The sequence below is a fragment of the Nyctereutes procyonoides genome, unplaced genomic scaffold (genome assembly GCF_905146905.1).
Source record: "Nyctereutes procyonoides isolate TBG_1078 unplaced genomic scaffold, NYPRO_anot_genome, whole genome shotgun sequence".
NCBI classification, from domain to species: domain Eukaryota; kingdom Metazoa; phylum Chordata; class Mammalia; order Carnivora; family Canidae; genus Nyctereutes; species Nyctereutes procyonoides.
In genome coordinates this window covers 23,095,374-23,112,468 of record NW_026575046.1, presented here as the reverse complement: position 1 = coordinate 23,112,468, position 17,095 = coordinate 23,095,374, and the positions used below count along the sequence as shown (strand labels likewise).

General features: G+C 34.7%; 1 protein-coding gene across 1 annotated transcript in view; it reads left to right on the top strand.

Annotated features, from left to right (window-relative positions):
* HCN1 (hyperpolarization activated cyclic nucleotide gated potassium channel 1) overlaps positions 1–17,095 on the top strand; it is a 376,053-nt gene that overhangs the window by 268,451 nt on the left and 90,507 nt on the right. Inside the window, exon 4 of the mRNA XM_055324802.1 lies at positions 1,927–2,145. Within this exon, the coding sequence (XP_055180777.1) occupies positions 1,927–2,145 (219 nt within the window). The remainder of the gene's footprint in view (positions 1–1,926; positions 2,146–17,095) is intronic.

Genomic DNA, 17,095 nt, shown 5'->3' with positions numbered 1-17,095 from the left:
TGCATACATTTACATTCAACATGAAATTCAGTATACAGACAGTGTAGAGATCTTTGTTGTGATGGAATTATTCTGTATCTTGACTGTGGTGATGAACACATAAACTTGTGATAAAATTGTATAAAACTAAGTACACACACAAATGAGTACTGGTATGTTGGAAAAATATGAATGGGATCAGTGGATTGTACCTATGTCAATTTCCTGGTTGTAACATTGTACACACTTTCCTGGATGTTACCATTTGGGATGAAGGGTGCATTGGGTTCTCTATTATTTCTTATAATCTGCATGTTAATCTACAGTTCTTTTAAAAAATGTTTAATTAAAAATCACATTCATACATGAAACTAATTTGTATTTATTGAAAAATTGTTCCATTAATACCATCAGCTCCAGATGTACTAAACTTTATATATTAAATCAAAAATTTATCTCAGTGTTGTCACAATCTATGAAATACTCTTAACCCCATTAATAGTTGCATCAACAGAAAGATCTTTATTAAAGTTTCTCAGAAACTATCAGAAATTATTTGTGATCTTGCATTATCCAAAACAAATGATGTCACTTACAATTTTATCATTGCAAATGAAATTACTAATTGTATCAATTTTAAAGACCTAACAAATCGAATTTGCAGAAAATTAAGCCAGAAAAATTATATGATCAATCAATATATCACAATAATACAGTGTTTCTTGACACAAAACTATTTTTTGAAATTTATAAATTTGTGTTATTACTCATCACTATTGCTACTATAAGTAATAAAATATTTTAAAGGGGAAAATTTATATATTATTATCTTTAACAGTATTTTTTTCCTACATTTTGAACTATAGGGGCCCAAATTTTCACTTCGCACTGAGCCTTATAAATTATGTAAGTCTTGGGCCAGGAGGTTTGATACAAATTGATCCCAAAAAAATCCTTTAAATTTTATCAAAGGATAGATATTGAATAACTTATTTTTGTAGAATTGAGCTTGGTATAAATTTTTGAAAGGACTCAAATTGCATGCAATAACTAATTTCAGAAGTCAGCTTTTTAAAATTTTTTGTCCAGAGGGTTTGCCAAAATATTATTTTGCTTATTTTATTGTATGTATTATTTTATAAAAAGCCAACAAGATTCATCCATCATCACTTCTGACATATGAATTCTAATTTACATTACTCTGAGAGAGGACTTTAAGGAAGTCTTTCCATTATTCACACCTGCATTTCCAAAATATGTTTATTTTTCATTTAAGAAATATAGAATTAAGGACTATGCAAATATATATTTGGATTTTTTAAATCTAAACATCATAGTTTTGATAAAAAATCTTCTGCCTAGGTCCATCGGCTTCATGTTAACCTGTACCATTTCTCAGCTAGAAAATGACCAGATTTCCTAGAAACTTTGGAATGAGCCCATCAACATTCCTTCTTAGAATTTTTTTTAAAGATTTTACTTATTTATTCAGAGAGACACAGAGAGAGAAGCAGAGATATAGGCAGAGGGAGAAGAAGGTTCCCTGTGGGGAGCCTGATGTGGGACTCAATCCCGGGACATCTGGATCACACTCTGAGCCAAAGGCAGATGCTCAACTATTAAGTCACCTAGGTGTCCCCATTCTTAGCATTTTTATATGATAGTCACACCATTGTCCCAAAAGAAATTTTAGTTTTAAAAACAACAAACCTAAAACTGACTAGGGATGCATAATATTAACAGTAGATTGTTTCCTAGTGGTAAGCAGCTTTGAAAAAAATTACATCATTTAAGTAGCAATTAAGAAGGGAGTGTCTGTGTAAATGTCCCATAACAAGGATGTTTCTCCATACTCATTCTATAATGTTTTTGTTTATAGGTCACTCTTACTTTTTATTCTGCTTTAGTGATGGCTCAGCCTGTTTTCTTTTTTCTCTTCTGTTCTAGAATGATTCATGGGGAAAGCAGTATTCATATGCACTCTTCAAAGCTATGAGTCACATGTTGTGCATCGGGTATGGAGCCCAGGCCCCAGTCAGCATGTCTGACCTCTGGATTACCATGCTGAGCATGATTGTTGGGGCCACCTGCTATGCCATGTTTGTTGGCCATGCCACAGCTTTAATCCAGTCTTTGGATTCCTCAAGACGGCAGTACCAAGAGAAGGTAATTTGTTTTACCTCTAATATCTTCAATCAGCTAGGTTGTAAATCAAATTAATAGTGTTCAAGGTAACTAAAGTACTACTCCATCAAAAATATAATGAAATAAGATGTATAAAGCAGGCACACACTATCAGTTTTGATAATTTAAGGTTGCTTCAAGATGCTTGTTATAGTTTTCATTTGTTTCCATTTCCTTTCTTGAATAGCATTTTTTTAAAAATCTGAATTTATGTTCACAGAAAGTATAGTTACATGTTTGAGAATGCATGATGCTGATCTAAAGTATTATTATTGATCATTTTCTATCATATTTCAACAGTTAAAATAATATGAAGCCTTCTCTAGTATATGTTAGAAAAATAAGTTAGTGATTAAATGGAAATAGGCAGCTATTGCACATGTCCCTCTGTGTTTCTCTGCATTATAATCATAATTTATATTACAAATCATATGCCTAGCTGAACATATGTTGCTCTTACATCTAGACAAGTCACCCCACCCTCTCGTCTTAAAAATGCATATTAACAGCTGCTGTCATGCATTCTTATGCACAGTGTGTTAATTAAAATGATCGCTGCTCTAAACTTTTCTCCAAAGAGAGAAGAAAAGTAAATATATGAAATGATATATTCATTGGATTCTTTTATCATATGCTGAAATATTTTGTGTGGGACAAAACTTTTGATAATCGGACAGTACATATATAATTGACCAAACATCATTAACTTTCAGGACAGACAAATAAGAGTATTTCATAGCTGAAGGAAGGAATTATAATGTAGAAGTTTAGTTGAATGGCATGGAGTATATAGTGTACACCTTGCCAAAGAGCATTTCTGAAAGTAATGATTAAAATACGTATAGAATACTTCTCCTCATGAGTGATAACAGACTACATTCATAATTCCTTACAAAATAGCCAAAGATTGTTTCACTTGTTGTTTTATTTACAGAAGTTTTCAACACTATAATCACACAATAGGAGAAAAGGAACCCAGTTACTTTATTTCCCTTGAATGTAATTACACTGCCACCAACTATTGCAGTGACCAAGTTGGTATTTTATTACTGAAGCAATGAAAAGATGAACCACAAAAATTGCTTCTAGGAACATTTTAAAATAGAGCCTTCAATTAAATTGGAAAGAACAAAGCACATAGTAAAGGAGAGGAGACTTTATACAATGGTGACTTTGACTGAAAATTTATACTCAAAGGAATTTGGGCTAACTATATCGGGATTTAAGATAAGACTAACAAGGTATATGTTTCTATTATACTGGTTTTTCTCTTCCAGTTGGCATTATTTTTTTTAATGCTCTTTTACCATCTCCCTTTAGTCTGCATAATTTGTACATGTTTTTCATAAAAACAAACAAATCTTCAGTTTCCAGTATTGTATTAATTACCATTGTATGTCATAGTAAGTGAATTCACCTATTTTTATGTTTTTAGACCTGCTTTATAAGCTAAGAATAACTTGGAAACCCAATTTATTCAACTATGCAATCATAGACATTTATAAGCAAATGTATTATGATGCCTGCCATAATTCATCATGTTCTTGATATTACTAAAGTAGTCTTTTGTTACTTTCTTTTTTTATTTTTTAATTTTTTTTCTTTGTTACTTGCTGACATATGGAGCAATCTAATCAGAAAGAGCTGATTATAGGTGTATATATATATATATGGGTTTCCTTATTCTGGATGTTTCATATTAGTGCAATTGACCTTTAAAGTGTTTTCAGGGTTCATCCGAATTGTATCATGTGTCAGTGCTTAATTACCTTTTCTTTTTTGGCTCATTAATACCCCATTGTATGGATATATCCCATTTTGTTTATCCATTCATCAGTTGATGGATGTTTGAGTTGTTTCCTCCTTTGGCTATTGTTAATAAAGCTGCTGTAAACATTTGAGTACAAGTATAATGTGAGATCTTATGTACCAAGGAGAAGAATTGCTGGGTCATATAATAATTTCATGTTTAACTTTTTAAGGAACTGGGGTTTTTTGTAGTTAATATTTATCTGTAGGTGTATTGGAACCATCCGCCATGAATGACTGTCAAATTGATGTTGATTCTATTCTCACTGCCATATACCCATTAATAACATATTTTTGATGTAAAAAAAAGTGAGCTCCAATACATTCTATATAGCCATTCAGAATGCACTGGTGTTCAACCCACCTAACCTACCCCAGAATTCACTCCTAAACATACCATTCTATTGTCTCTCCATCACTCACCAAACTGCTGGGCTCTAGTGAAAGTGTTGATCCAAATCTAGTCTACTGCACTTGTCTACTGCAAGTCATCCAACCCATTGTGCATGTTTGGAATCTCAGAGTCATTTAATTCTGCCTTCCTAGGGAACATCTGTTCATTCAGGGTCTCCCAAACCCGAAGTTGTTACGTCATCCTAAGCAGTAGCAGTTGGTCCTCTGATTATGAGATCCCTACCTCCACAATTTACCAATGATGATAATCTGTCAGGGCTAGAGTATCATCATCATCATCATCATCATCTTTTCTCTCTTGACCAAAAAATTGCGATGATGTTCACCCTGTAGCATTGCAGATTAAATTCTAACTTGAATCACAATGTATGCTGCTGATTTCATGGGTCATCGTGTTTTGTGTTCTATGACATTTCAGAGAGTAACATATTCCCCTTCTGTCAGATGTGGAGACTTTATAGTGTGAGACAGGTGGCATTTAAAATATACCTCTCTTGATGCTCTGCTCTGGATCATTAGCAAGCTTCATACTTTCTTTAACCAGCATATTGAACAATCTCAACTTCAGAAATAACCAAAAGAGATCCTATTTTTTGTTTCCAGTTGTCACTTTGAGTTTATTTAGCAAAGGTCATCTTTTCTGAACAACATCAAAAAAATCCCTCCCCCAGAACTTTTTGGGGCAAGAAGCCAAAATGAGGAAGGTAAACATATTCCATAGGCTCTCCCCTCTCTCCTATTAGGAACTTCTGTTTGTTAACAGGGAAAAGACACAAGGAGAGGGGTTAAAAGGAAGGGAAGAGGCAGTTTTAATCATCTGCTACATTTGTTAAGCTAGTATCCCTTGGTGGGTATGGCAGATGGTAGAGCTGATGCTTCCTTTATAAGATCCTTTAAGCTCTTCAGGTAAAACCCATTGAGTCTTTCACCTGTACTTCCCTAAATGAGGTCCTGCAAATTGAGTAGTTACCTCTAACCTTTTTCTGCTCTGGGCTTCTTGCTCTGTCTGCCAAGAGATAATCTTGGCTAAGACCCAAGATAGAATGCTGGCCCCACTGCACTCTATGGCTCAGGTCTGGTCCATAGAGAAGCACCCCTGCATCCTTCTCTTAACCCATCCCTCACTAATCAGCTGTCTCCATCACCAAAGCAATAAAGAACCTGTGTCTAGCCTTCTCTAACTCCTTGGCAGGATCAGACCCTGTCTACAAGTTATTTATGGGTTCTCTCATATGTGAGACTCAATCCCCAGACCCGTGTCTCCCAACTATGTGATCTTATTTCAGAGATCCTCAAGTGGTTTTCTTGAAGCTGTACCTACAGGTCAAGTGTTAGAAGTTATGGGGGCTGGGGAAAAGACTTCATAGCAGAACAATCCCTCTCTCTGAAGAAATCCCCTCACTAATCCCATCAGGAAAATTCTCCCTCTACCCTCCTAGCATCTGTGGAGCTTTGATGGAATTGAGACCTCCAGGAGTCTTGATTCTTGGATCACATGTGCACCTTGAACATTTAACTTGTGTTTCCCCTCCATGCAAAACTCCCATGTATTTTAATTGATTGGCATGTACTTTGGAACATATCTTTCTAGACAAACTCCCCAAAGTGAGTAATATATATATATATATATTTTTTTTTTAACTGACCTTGGGTAGTTACTCTCTTTTCTAGATAAGTCTGGAGTTCATCTAGTCTTCAGGGGATGAAACTGTTTTTGATCATACTGTGTCTTTATACTACCACAACTTAGTTCTTATACTTGGGCACTCCTGGGAACCTACTACTATTTTTAGACTTGTCATTCTCTTTCCTGTCATGTAATTATAGTAATAGCAGCTTTTAGGTGTGCAGTTTTTCCTCTGTAATAAGCAAGAATTTTAACACAATACACAGTATGAATTTAGAATAAGAAATTTCCCACTCACCTTGGTATACTTGATGTACATGAAAGATTTTTTTTAAAGACACATTTATTGAGCATCATGATCAGACTATTACCTGTAGCAATCAACAACATGATGCAAAAAAAAAAGATATCTACATTAAAACCTTTTGTTAGAATGGTTATACTTTCCACAGAATAAAATGACTTGTTGTACACATTTAGTCACAAACACAGTTCTTGAGTTTTTTTGCACACACACATGAGTATTGTTTAAAACATGTCTTCTATGTAGCGGCTAGGCCCTGCCACCACTCTCCTTGGCTGACTTCACAAATCTGTTGTAACCTCTAGCTCCTCTGTCATTTCTCTGGTTCTCCTCTCCTGCTAAGCTAAGGCAGTAATGAAAACCTCTGCCACTGCCATCGGGGCTGCTGCTGCTCCTGGAACCACCTTAGCCACCTTGGTTTCATGGTTTGGCAGAGTATTGGCCTCCGCTATCATAAGAGCCAGAGCTTCTGCCTTCAAAAATTTTCTCCAAAATCATTATACTTTCCACCACCTCCAAAGTTGTTCCCATATTTACCTGATCCATTATAGGCATCTCCACTACCACCATGTCCACTACCACCTCAGAAAAGCCACCATGCCCCCTGAAGTTTCCTCCATGACCAAAGTTGTCATTCCCACCAAAACCACCTCCATGACCACCACCAAAGTTTCCAGAACCACTTCAGCCTCTTTGGTTGGATGAAGCACTAGCCATCTCTTGCTTAGATAGGGATTTCCTTACCGCACAGTTGTGGCCATTCACAGTGTGGCATTTTTGAATGACACTCTTGCCTCCAGAGCAGTGGTCATCAAACGTTACAAAAGTAAAGCCTTTTATTGTGCCCCTAATTTGGTCAGTCATGATTCCTATCACTTCAGTGTTCCCATACTGTTCAAAATAAAGTCTTAGGACAGCCCAGGAGGCTCAGCAGTTTAGCGCTGCCTTCAACCCAGGGCGTAATCCTGGAGACCCGGAATCAAGTCCCACGTCAGGCTCTGTGCATGGGGCCTGCTTCTCCCTCTGCCTGTGTCTCTGCCTCTCTCTCTCTCGCTCTCTGTGTGTCTCTCATGAATAGATAAATAAAATCTTAAAAAAAGAAAACAAAATAATGTCTTAGAGTATGTTCTTCAGTGTCTTCTCTAATGCCACCAACAAAAGTCTTTTTCACAGTAAGTGGGCACCAGGTCTCTGAGAATCTTCTCTTGAGACAGCCCTCTTTGGTTCCACAACTCTTCCATCCACTTTGCATAGCCTTGCATTCATGGGTGCATCCGCAGTGGCATACATAAGCCTAAAGCCCCTAGAGCACTTGGTGTTTGGGTCTCTCATTTCCACATAATCTGTAAGTGTTCCCCGTTGCTCAAAATGGTTCCTCAGACTTTCATTGGTTGTTTCAAAGCTCAGATCTCAGACAAACTTCTGCAGCTGTTCAGGATCTTTGGGAGACTCTGATTTAGACATGACAGCAATGGGAGGGATGACTTTAATGATGCTCACTCAGCAGTGTCCATGGGCAGAAATCCATGAAAGATTTTTAATGTAAAATTTGAATATGACCAAAGAATCACTTTAAATATAAGAGGAAATTATCAAATTGAAATATTTTTATACACTGAATAGCTTTCTGGATCCAGGAAGTAGAGTGTATAAATCCAAGACAGGTGCAGCACTGATTTTTTTTTTAAATAGGCAATGCTTTGTCTAATGGTAAAGCATAAGACAGTGAGCCAGTGCTACTCTAGGCTTCAAATATTGATTATGTTCTATAAATTTTTTAAAGTGTCATATTCTCAATTTAATAATAAGAGATTTAAAATCTAATTTTATCTAGAAGAACAATGATAAAATTTTCTTCATCTCCACAAGAGATTATATGATGCTCATTAAAGGCCCTTTGGAATAAGAAGGTATGGCTGAACATATCTAGTCTCTTAATCATAGAATGAGTTGTATATAATCCTATATGAAACTATATCAAATTATATAATTTCATGTAATCATACCTAAAACATAATGTTTTAAATCTAGTCCAGGCAAATATATTTTATTGGTTTTAGTTAAAAATCCATAGATCCTTATCCTTTCCTTGTAAATGAAGAACTATAATCAGGACTATCACATACATTTCTTATTCCATAGAAATCTTTTTCTTTTCTTTTTTAATCAGTCTAATCTTCCAAATTCGTATAAGCTAATGGTATGACCAGAGACAAAAGGCTAAGCACCAAGATCTGCTCTCGTTTTCAATCCACTCAAATCTCATTCGCAATAAAACAGATTTCACATCAGCTAGAATAAAGTTAATATGGTTAATATAGACATTGTCTTGGTAATATGACCTTCAAAAATAATTTGAGTAGAGGAAGAATGATGCAAATCAACTCTTCAACTCTTATAAAACTCTCAACCAAACCTCATTTCCAGCCAGATAATCATTATTCTCTCGACAAACCAAATGAGTCTGTCTTGTTAACACCTTTCATCTTACCCCCTTTATATATTTTTACCCCTTTCACTGTTCACATTGGTTATGCCCTTCCCTTTGGAGGGCTGTGGCATCTTCACAAATCATCTCAACCTATAATAATCTGCTTATTGTGTATATTTTATCTGTTCAGAGAGGTATAAGCACCATATTGGGAACAACTGTGTCTACCTATTGTGTAATTCAGTGCTATACATAGAGACCTTGGTATTTTGATACTGAAGACACAAGAGTACACAGATGAAACAATGAGGATTTAGAGTGTTTACAAGTCCAGCCTTTATTCTAACATGAGTAGTAGTAGCAGTTCACAATTTGAACTTTTCTGAAAGCTGTTACTTGAGTGTACATGACCATATCTTTAAAACATATTTGTTGTTATTTATTTACTTGTATATAAATGTATCATAAAGATATTGCCTCACATGTTATAGGAAGTACTTGCTAATGTGCATATGTATTTAGCTTAAACACAGATAAAAACTTAATTTTAAGTATGTTTTCCCCTCTGGAATTTTGAGATTGATTTCTCTGTAAGTAAAAGGTATATTATCAAAGTGCTCATCAGGGTTGATGAATTTCTTAGTTTCTGGGTTGATCAGGATTGTGTTCTCCTTTAGGATATGCTGGAACCCATTGTCTCAAACAGATGGATGGGAGAGTTTATCACTGCCATCCTGTAATTCTGAGTCTTTTTTTTTTTTTTTTTGTAATTCTGAGTCTTAAAAAATAATAAAATAAAATAAAATAAATAAAATAAAAAGAGGACTATGACCAGAGCAAAAGAAAAAAATGGAGTAGTGACTACAATAATGTGTAGGTAATTCTATTACTCAGTTAAAAAGAAAAGAATAGTTATATCCTGCTTTTCAACCTATTTTTATTATCAAGAAATTTAGTCAGTTGAGGTGCTAATTTGATTTACTGATTTTGTAGGCTATGATATTATTTGTTTTCAGAAGAGCAAAGAGGCTTTGAAGTTATAATGATCTTGACCTGGGAAAATCAAATTGACCCAATGCTTAAATTAAAAATGGCTCAATGCCTTCATTTTCATCGGGAACAATTTTAGGGGGAAGATATAGCTCTAAAATGCATGTGCATTCAGTAAAATGTTTCACTTGCTTTTCTTCCTTATTCGTAAAGGCTTTCTTCCTTCCTTTACAAATGAGAATGCCATGAGCACAACTCCCACATGGTTCCTTAATTAGTCAGAAAGATTTCCAATTCCGCTATACCATATACTTTTGCTTCCCAGGAGCTGAATTTAACGTACTCTGGTATGTTAAAGTGGTAGTACTGCCAAATGTTCAAAAGCCAAGGAGATCGTACGACTGGGACTATCTTTGAGATTTTCTCCTAGGAAAACAGCAGTGCAGTAGCCCTTGGGTTAGCTTCATGTGTGTGGCCTCTTGAGCTGCTAACAAATCAGGCTCCTGGCAGAATGATAATACTTTACAATTTCAGCTAAGAAAAAGTTTTCTTATATTAAATAAGTAGTGTTATAAAGATAGGGATAGGTAAAGGGTAGGCGTTTGAGCCTGTTAATTTAACTAAGGTGAAAAATAGAATTTTGCCAATTGAAAATCTCTTATACCACTAATTTTCAACCAACCTTTGTATTTTAATATATTCCACTGGGAGATATGGTATCCATTTTTACTCAGTGATACTTTCTGTACCAGTATTTTACATTATAGGCTAAAATTTCCCATATATTTACTGTTAGTATTCATGGTTTCAGGACTGTACAAAGTGGTAAAAATTGGTTCTTAGCAATCTTTCACTTAATTCTTTGCAGTTTACATTTATCATGTATAGCTCATCTGACAGCTTCTTGTCATAGCTCTAAAGTAGAGTCACATTTTATACCATTTTTCTTTTTTGATTGATCTATTGACTTATTTTTTTTAGAAATGTTTGAATTTGCATTTGAATGTACTCCCTGAAGTTCTCTTTCAAGTGTGTTGCTATCTTGTATTTCTGCTCCTTACATATCATAAGACATAAATACATTATTAAACTCTCACAGAGCAGAAGCTTGGTCTCCAGGGATCCACTAATCTGACAAGGACCCAGAATGGTTAAGAATTACTGAATGTAATTTGCATTTATCTAGTCAGATCATTGGGGCCCATTTGAAATGGGCCTTGAAGAATTCCAGGGGAAATCAGGCAGAGATAGTCACTATGAGACAGATGTCCAAGAATAGAGCCCTAATTTTGAGAAAACTCTTGGCAGACAGGCATGAAATGTGCAAAGGCCCAGAGGTGGATATGTGTGGGAATATTGAATTGTCTAATTTGAATAAAGCAAAAACTAACTTGCTAGGGAAAACTGTGAAATACGATTGGGTTATAGTGCATCTATAATAGTTTTGAATATGGAAATGATGAGATTATACATTGGAAAATTGCAAAATTTTAACAATGGGATATAGTAATTGAAGCTGTCTTATGGTAAAATAAACCACAGCAGTGCATGACATATGGTGTACTCTTAACCTAGATTGTAAGTTCCGAGATCAAATAGATCACTACAAAAATGCTCGCCAATAGATTAATACAACATGTTCAACAGGAACACAAATTGTAAATTGGCAGGGACACTCAGATTAGTAAACCCTTGGAAATGACATTCTTTCATAAGGAATTGTGATGTAGGTAGTCTTCAGAGGTAGATTTTATGTGAGTCAGATCTCAAATAATCCATTTTTTATCCATTCAATGCATATTTATTAAACCTTACTATGTGTCGGGCCTAGTAGTAGATGCTAGGCACAAACGTGGGCAAATAAGGTATGGTATATTCCCTCATAAAGTTTCATATAGTACAGTGGGTGGGGATGGGAGGAAATGTGACACTCAGTAACAAGATTCATAGAAAACAATAAATTATTATAAAAATTTTAAAGTGCTATGAAGGGAAATGTAAAGACATGATAAGAGATTTTTAAATCTCTTAGACTTCGGCTCAATTCATATGAGATGCAGTGGGGATAAGAGAGAAGAAAAAATGATATTTAAGAAGAAACCTGAAGAATGAGTAGAAGGGAGATAGTGAAGTGAGCAACATGGGGAAAAGCACTGAAGTGTGAAAAAGTTTCCCATGATTCAGGAACAGAGAGAAAAGTGCGATTAAAGCAGAGAAGAGTGAAATGGTTCTGGATGAGACTGGAGAGATTAGTTTGTATCAGATTAGGGGGAACTTCATAGGCCTATTCAACCATATTGTACTCTAGCCTAACTGCTATGAGAGTCTAGTAAGAATTTGAAGCAGAAAAGTTACATTAGATTTTATTTGAGATTTTCCAGGAGAGCGTTCAGTCAACAATATGCATAATAGATTAAAGGAAAGTGGAAATGGCCAGGTATTCTTTGGCATTAGGCATATGGGCTAGTGCTAACTTACAAAGACCCAGATAAGATTTCAATTTTAGCAGGTGAAATATTAAACAAGGTGGAAATATTAAAGAGGCCATTCCACATTGAATAAATACTACTTAGGGCAAATGCTGAGCTGCTCCAAGGAGGACATCCAACAGTTCAGTGACCCAAAGAACTATATAATCTCACTAATAATGAAAGATGGGAACCCAAGTGAGTGGTATATATACAATGGAATATTACTCAGCCATCAGAAAGGATGAATACCTACCATTTACTTTGACATGGATGGAACTGGAGAATATTATGCTAAGTGAATTAAGTCAATTGGAGAAAAACAATTATCATATGGTTTAATTCTTAGGTGGAATAGAAAGAGTGAAAGGGACTATAAGGGAAAAGAGGGAAACTGAGTGGGGAGAAATTAGACAGGAAGACAAACCATGGGAGACTCCTAACCATGGGAAACAAACAAAGGGCTGCAGAAGGGGGGGAGGGTTTGGGATTGGGGTAACTGGGTGACAGGCACTAAGGAGGGCACATGATGAGATGAGCACTGGGTGTTACTATGTGTTGGAGAATTGAATTTAAATAAAATATTTTTTAAGATCAATTATATACTTATGTACCAATAATTTTATTTCCTCTGGCTTTTCAACTGTGATCTGATTATTCATTCTGAATCACTAACATGGATTTTCTCTGCCATTTTCAGTGAAACAAATACTTTGTTTTGTATAAAACAAAATGATACCAGATTTATCACAGTGTTATAATTCACTCTCTAAAATCAGACTTTTTTCTCTTTGAAGAATGTATGAAATAAGTTCAAAATTTGTGAATTTTGTTGTTTTTGCTTAATTTTAATTCCAATATAGTTGACATACAGTGTTATAATCATTTTAGATATACAATATAGGGACTCCACAATTCTATACAGTATTCAGTGTTCATTATAGGTGTGCTCTTAATCTCCTTCACCTATTTCACCCATCTACCCACCCACCTCCCCTCTGGTAACCATCAGTACTCTGTAATAAAGAGTCTATTTCTTGGTGTGTGTGTGTGTGTGTGTGTGTGTGTGTGTCCATTTGTTCCAGTGTATCATTCAAAGCCATAGTTAACTTGTTGGTTTTCTGTTTAGATGACCTGTCCATTGATGTAAGGGGAGTGTTAACATCTCCTACTATTATTGTATTTCTATCAATTACTTGCTTTACATTTTGTTTTTTTATCGTTTTGTTTTGTTTTGTCTTGCTATTAACAGTTTTATGTATTTGGGTGCTCCTATATTGGGTACATAAATATTTACAATTGTTATATCTTTTTGTTGGATTATTTTATGATTATATGGTGTCCTTCTTTGTCTCTTGTTACAGTCTTTGTTTTGAAGTCTATTTTGTCTGCTACAAGAATTGCTACTCCATCTTTCTTTTGACATCCATTTGCATGATAGATGTTTCTCCATGCCCTCACTTTCAAACTGCAGGTGTCTTTAGGTCTGAAATGAGTCTCTTGTAGGCAGCATATAGATGAGTCTTGTTTTTATAAACCATTCTGACACCCTATGCCTTTTGATTGAGTGTTTAGCCCATTTACATTCAGAGTAATTACTGATAGATATGTATTTATTGTCATTTTATTACTTGTTTTGTGACTGTTTCTGAAGATTTTCTCTGATCCTTTCTTATTTTTCTTTTTCATGGTTTGTTGGTTTACTTTAGTATGTCATATCTTCTTTATCCATTCTTCTATCCATGGACACTTAGGCTGCTTCCATATTTTGGTTATTGTAAGTAATGCTGCAATAAACATAGGGGTGTATATATCCTTTTGAATTAGTGTTTTCATATTCTTTGGGTAAATACCCAGTGATGCAATTACTAGATAATATGGTAATTCTATTTTTAATTTTCTATTTCCATAGTGACTGCACTGGTTGCATTCTCACCAACAGTACATGAGAACTCATGAATTTTGAACTTAGTATATTGATAGTGTGAACCTCAAATACAAAATAAGTACTTCTACTATACAAAAGAAGCAAGTCTAAACTGCTTTGATGCAAAATATTTTCAACTTTTTTCTGACTATACCAATATTTTACTTAAGGGTACAAACATATATTCAGATAATAATATAAGATAGATGATTACGTCTCACATTCACTGCTTTGGTTTTGCCAAATAAAATTATCTTAGAATAATATATTCAATTTAAGAGATTTCTTGCTGTCTTCCTACTTTACCAAGTTACTATTAAAATTAATAAGCCAAAAATTTGAAAGTTATTTAAGCAATTGAGGAAAAGTCACCATTAAAATACTTAGTATTGGGATCCCTGGGTGGCGCAGCAGTTTGGCACCTGCCTTTGGCCCAGGGCACGATCCTGGAGACCCGGGATCGAATCCCACATCGGGCTCCCGGTGCTTCTGCCTCTGCCTCTCTCTCTTTCTCTCTCTGTGACTATCATAAATAAATAAAAATTAAAAAAAATAAAATAAAATACTTAGTATTGGGACACCTGGGTGGCTCAGCAGTCTGCCTTTGACTCAGAGTGAGGTCTCAGAGTCCCAGGATGGAGTCCCACATTGGGCTCCCTGCATGGAACCTGCTTCTCCCTCTGCCTCTGCCTCTGTCTCTCTCAATCTCTCTCTCTCAATCTCTCTCTCTCTCTCTCTCTGTGTGTGTCTTGTGAATAAATAAATAAAATCTTTTTAAAAATGCTTTAAAAATAAAATACTTAGTATTATCATATTTAATGGAAAATAATCTTCAACATCAGTATTGCAGTTGTATTAAGTAATATTTAGAAGGGATTCAGGATGTCTACTAAATGATACAAATAGATTATTTCCACTTTTTCCTCAGAGTGAATAGATTGCTAGTAATAATGACTCTCTGAATTAAGTTCCACCCTTGAAGTTAGCAGAAAAGCAACATCATAGAAGCAAATAGAGAGCTGCTAAAGGTAGGTACATGTGGAGGAAAAAAAAAAAAACAACAACAACAAAGAATCCACAGCAAGAGCAGAAATGGGAAAATGATAAAAACCACATTCCACAACTAAATAGCCAGTCCTGTGGCACAGTGTAGTGTAGAGCCATGCCTTGTCTGCCTGGGTAGCTTTCAACTGATTTAGATCAGGCTCTGGTTGGAGGACTCCCATCCTGCATCTGGGCTCCAGTTTATTTTGATCAATTTATAAAATGTATTTTTACTACAATGAGAGTTCCTCTGTTTTGATGACATATGGCAGGCAGATTGTAAAGCTGAGCCAGTCCTATATGAGAATTTTGGCTCACACATACTTAAGAGGTGAGGAGGCTCTGAACCACATGGTAGCAGTGGCCAGCAAATAATGAATAGTTCGTGCTTCCTTCAATAATAGTGAACATTCTCAGACAATCACATGAGGCTCAAGTAGATGATAATTGTGGAATTTTGTTTTCCAGTTTGCTTAAACCTACTTTTTTAAAAATTACATTCACCATTTAAATACTCCAATTTTTTCATCCAAATTTTTTTAGTGGTTAAAAACAAACATAAAAATTCTAAGAAATACCAAAAAATATATTTTAAAAAAGGTGGTAAACATTACTTAAAGTATCAGGATATTTTACCTTTGGTTTGAGGAATGATTCCTCTGAAATATATTAAATGTTTTGAAACGGTAAATGGGTAAAAGTCTTAATTGTCTGGAAGTTTTCTTTATTGGAACACTGTTTTCTGGTTGGATGACTCATTCTTCCTGGCTTCTTGGCAATATTACAGCCTCCTAGTCATGCAAGCTACAGGAAGTTATGCGTTGGAGAAATCACAGAATTTTAAAAATTAAATTTACAAATCAATTCTCTTTTTATAAATGATTCAGATGACTAGATTCTAACTTTAATAAATTAATAAAGTATTCTTTATGCAATCACAACAATGTTTCTTTGTATTAGAAATCTGAAAAATCTAGCATAATTAATGCAATATCATCACATTTTATAGAAATATCATAAAATATCCCATTTTCCATCTCTGTTTTAGATATTTATAACTGGAGGCTGAATCTATGCAACTTTAAAAAATCATAACAAACAAAATAATCAATATTCTAAGAATGAGTGTGCATGGAGCTCACTTGTATCAGAACATATCTCTAAGAATATATCTGCATTTTTTTAAATCATTGCCCAGGTAACTAATGCTGTATAGACAACATTGGCATAAATATTTCCTTAGCTTAAAATATATTAGGTTACATTTTAATGTTATGGTTAATGTAAAGAAGGAAGATTTTTTTTCTGTTTAGGTATCCTTATGATTTTACTCTCAATTAATTCACATTTTAGAGATAGGAAGCCTTTGATCCAGAGAGATTAAATTATATTCCATATTCACACATCAAGCCAGCAGTGGCAAAGATACAAAGCAGCAATTCATTCTTGTTTTCTAACCCAGTGTGCTTTGGAGAGATGCATAATTAAAGAGGATAAAATTATCATGGGTATTTTACGGGTCAGCCTTTGCATTTATCTTCCAACCTCCAAAACAGACCAAATATCCAAAGACATTTTTGTAATCTAAAATTACTATTCCGAGATTGTTGCATTTGTATAAACATTTTTTTTTGAAAAAAGCAATGATGCTCAAGTCAGAGCAAATTATTTACATTTTTCTTTGGTTGAGCCCATTTACTTGGTGACCTAGAGTGTAAGTGGGCACTGTATCCAGATATAAATAACTTTTTACTAAAAAGTTATTTTGCCAATGCAGTTTAAGTACTTTCAGCTTTATAAATAGTGCATTTACACTTGAGAAAATCAATGTCCATGATCTTTGTTGATGACAAAATAGTATCCCACAGATTTCATATTGTTGCAAAGTTTTATCTTGACTATATTTAATGTAATGTAC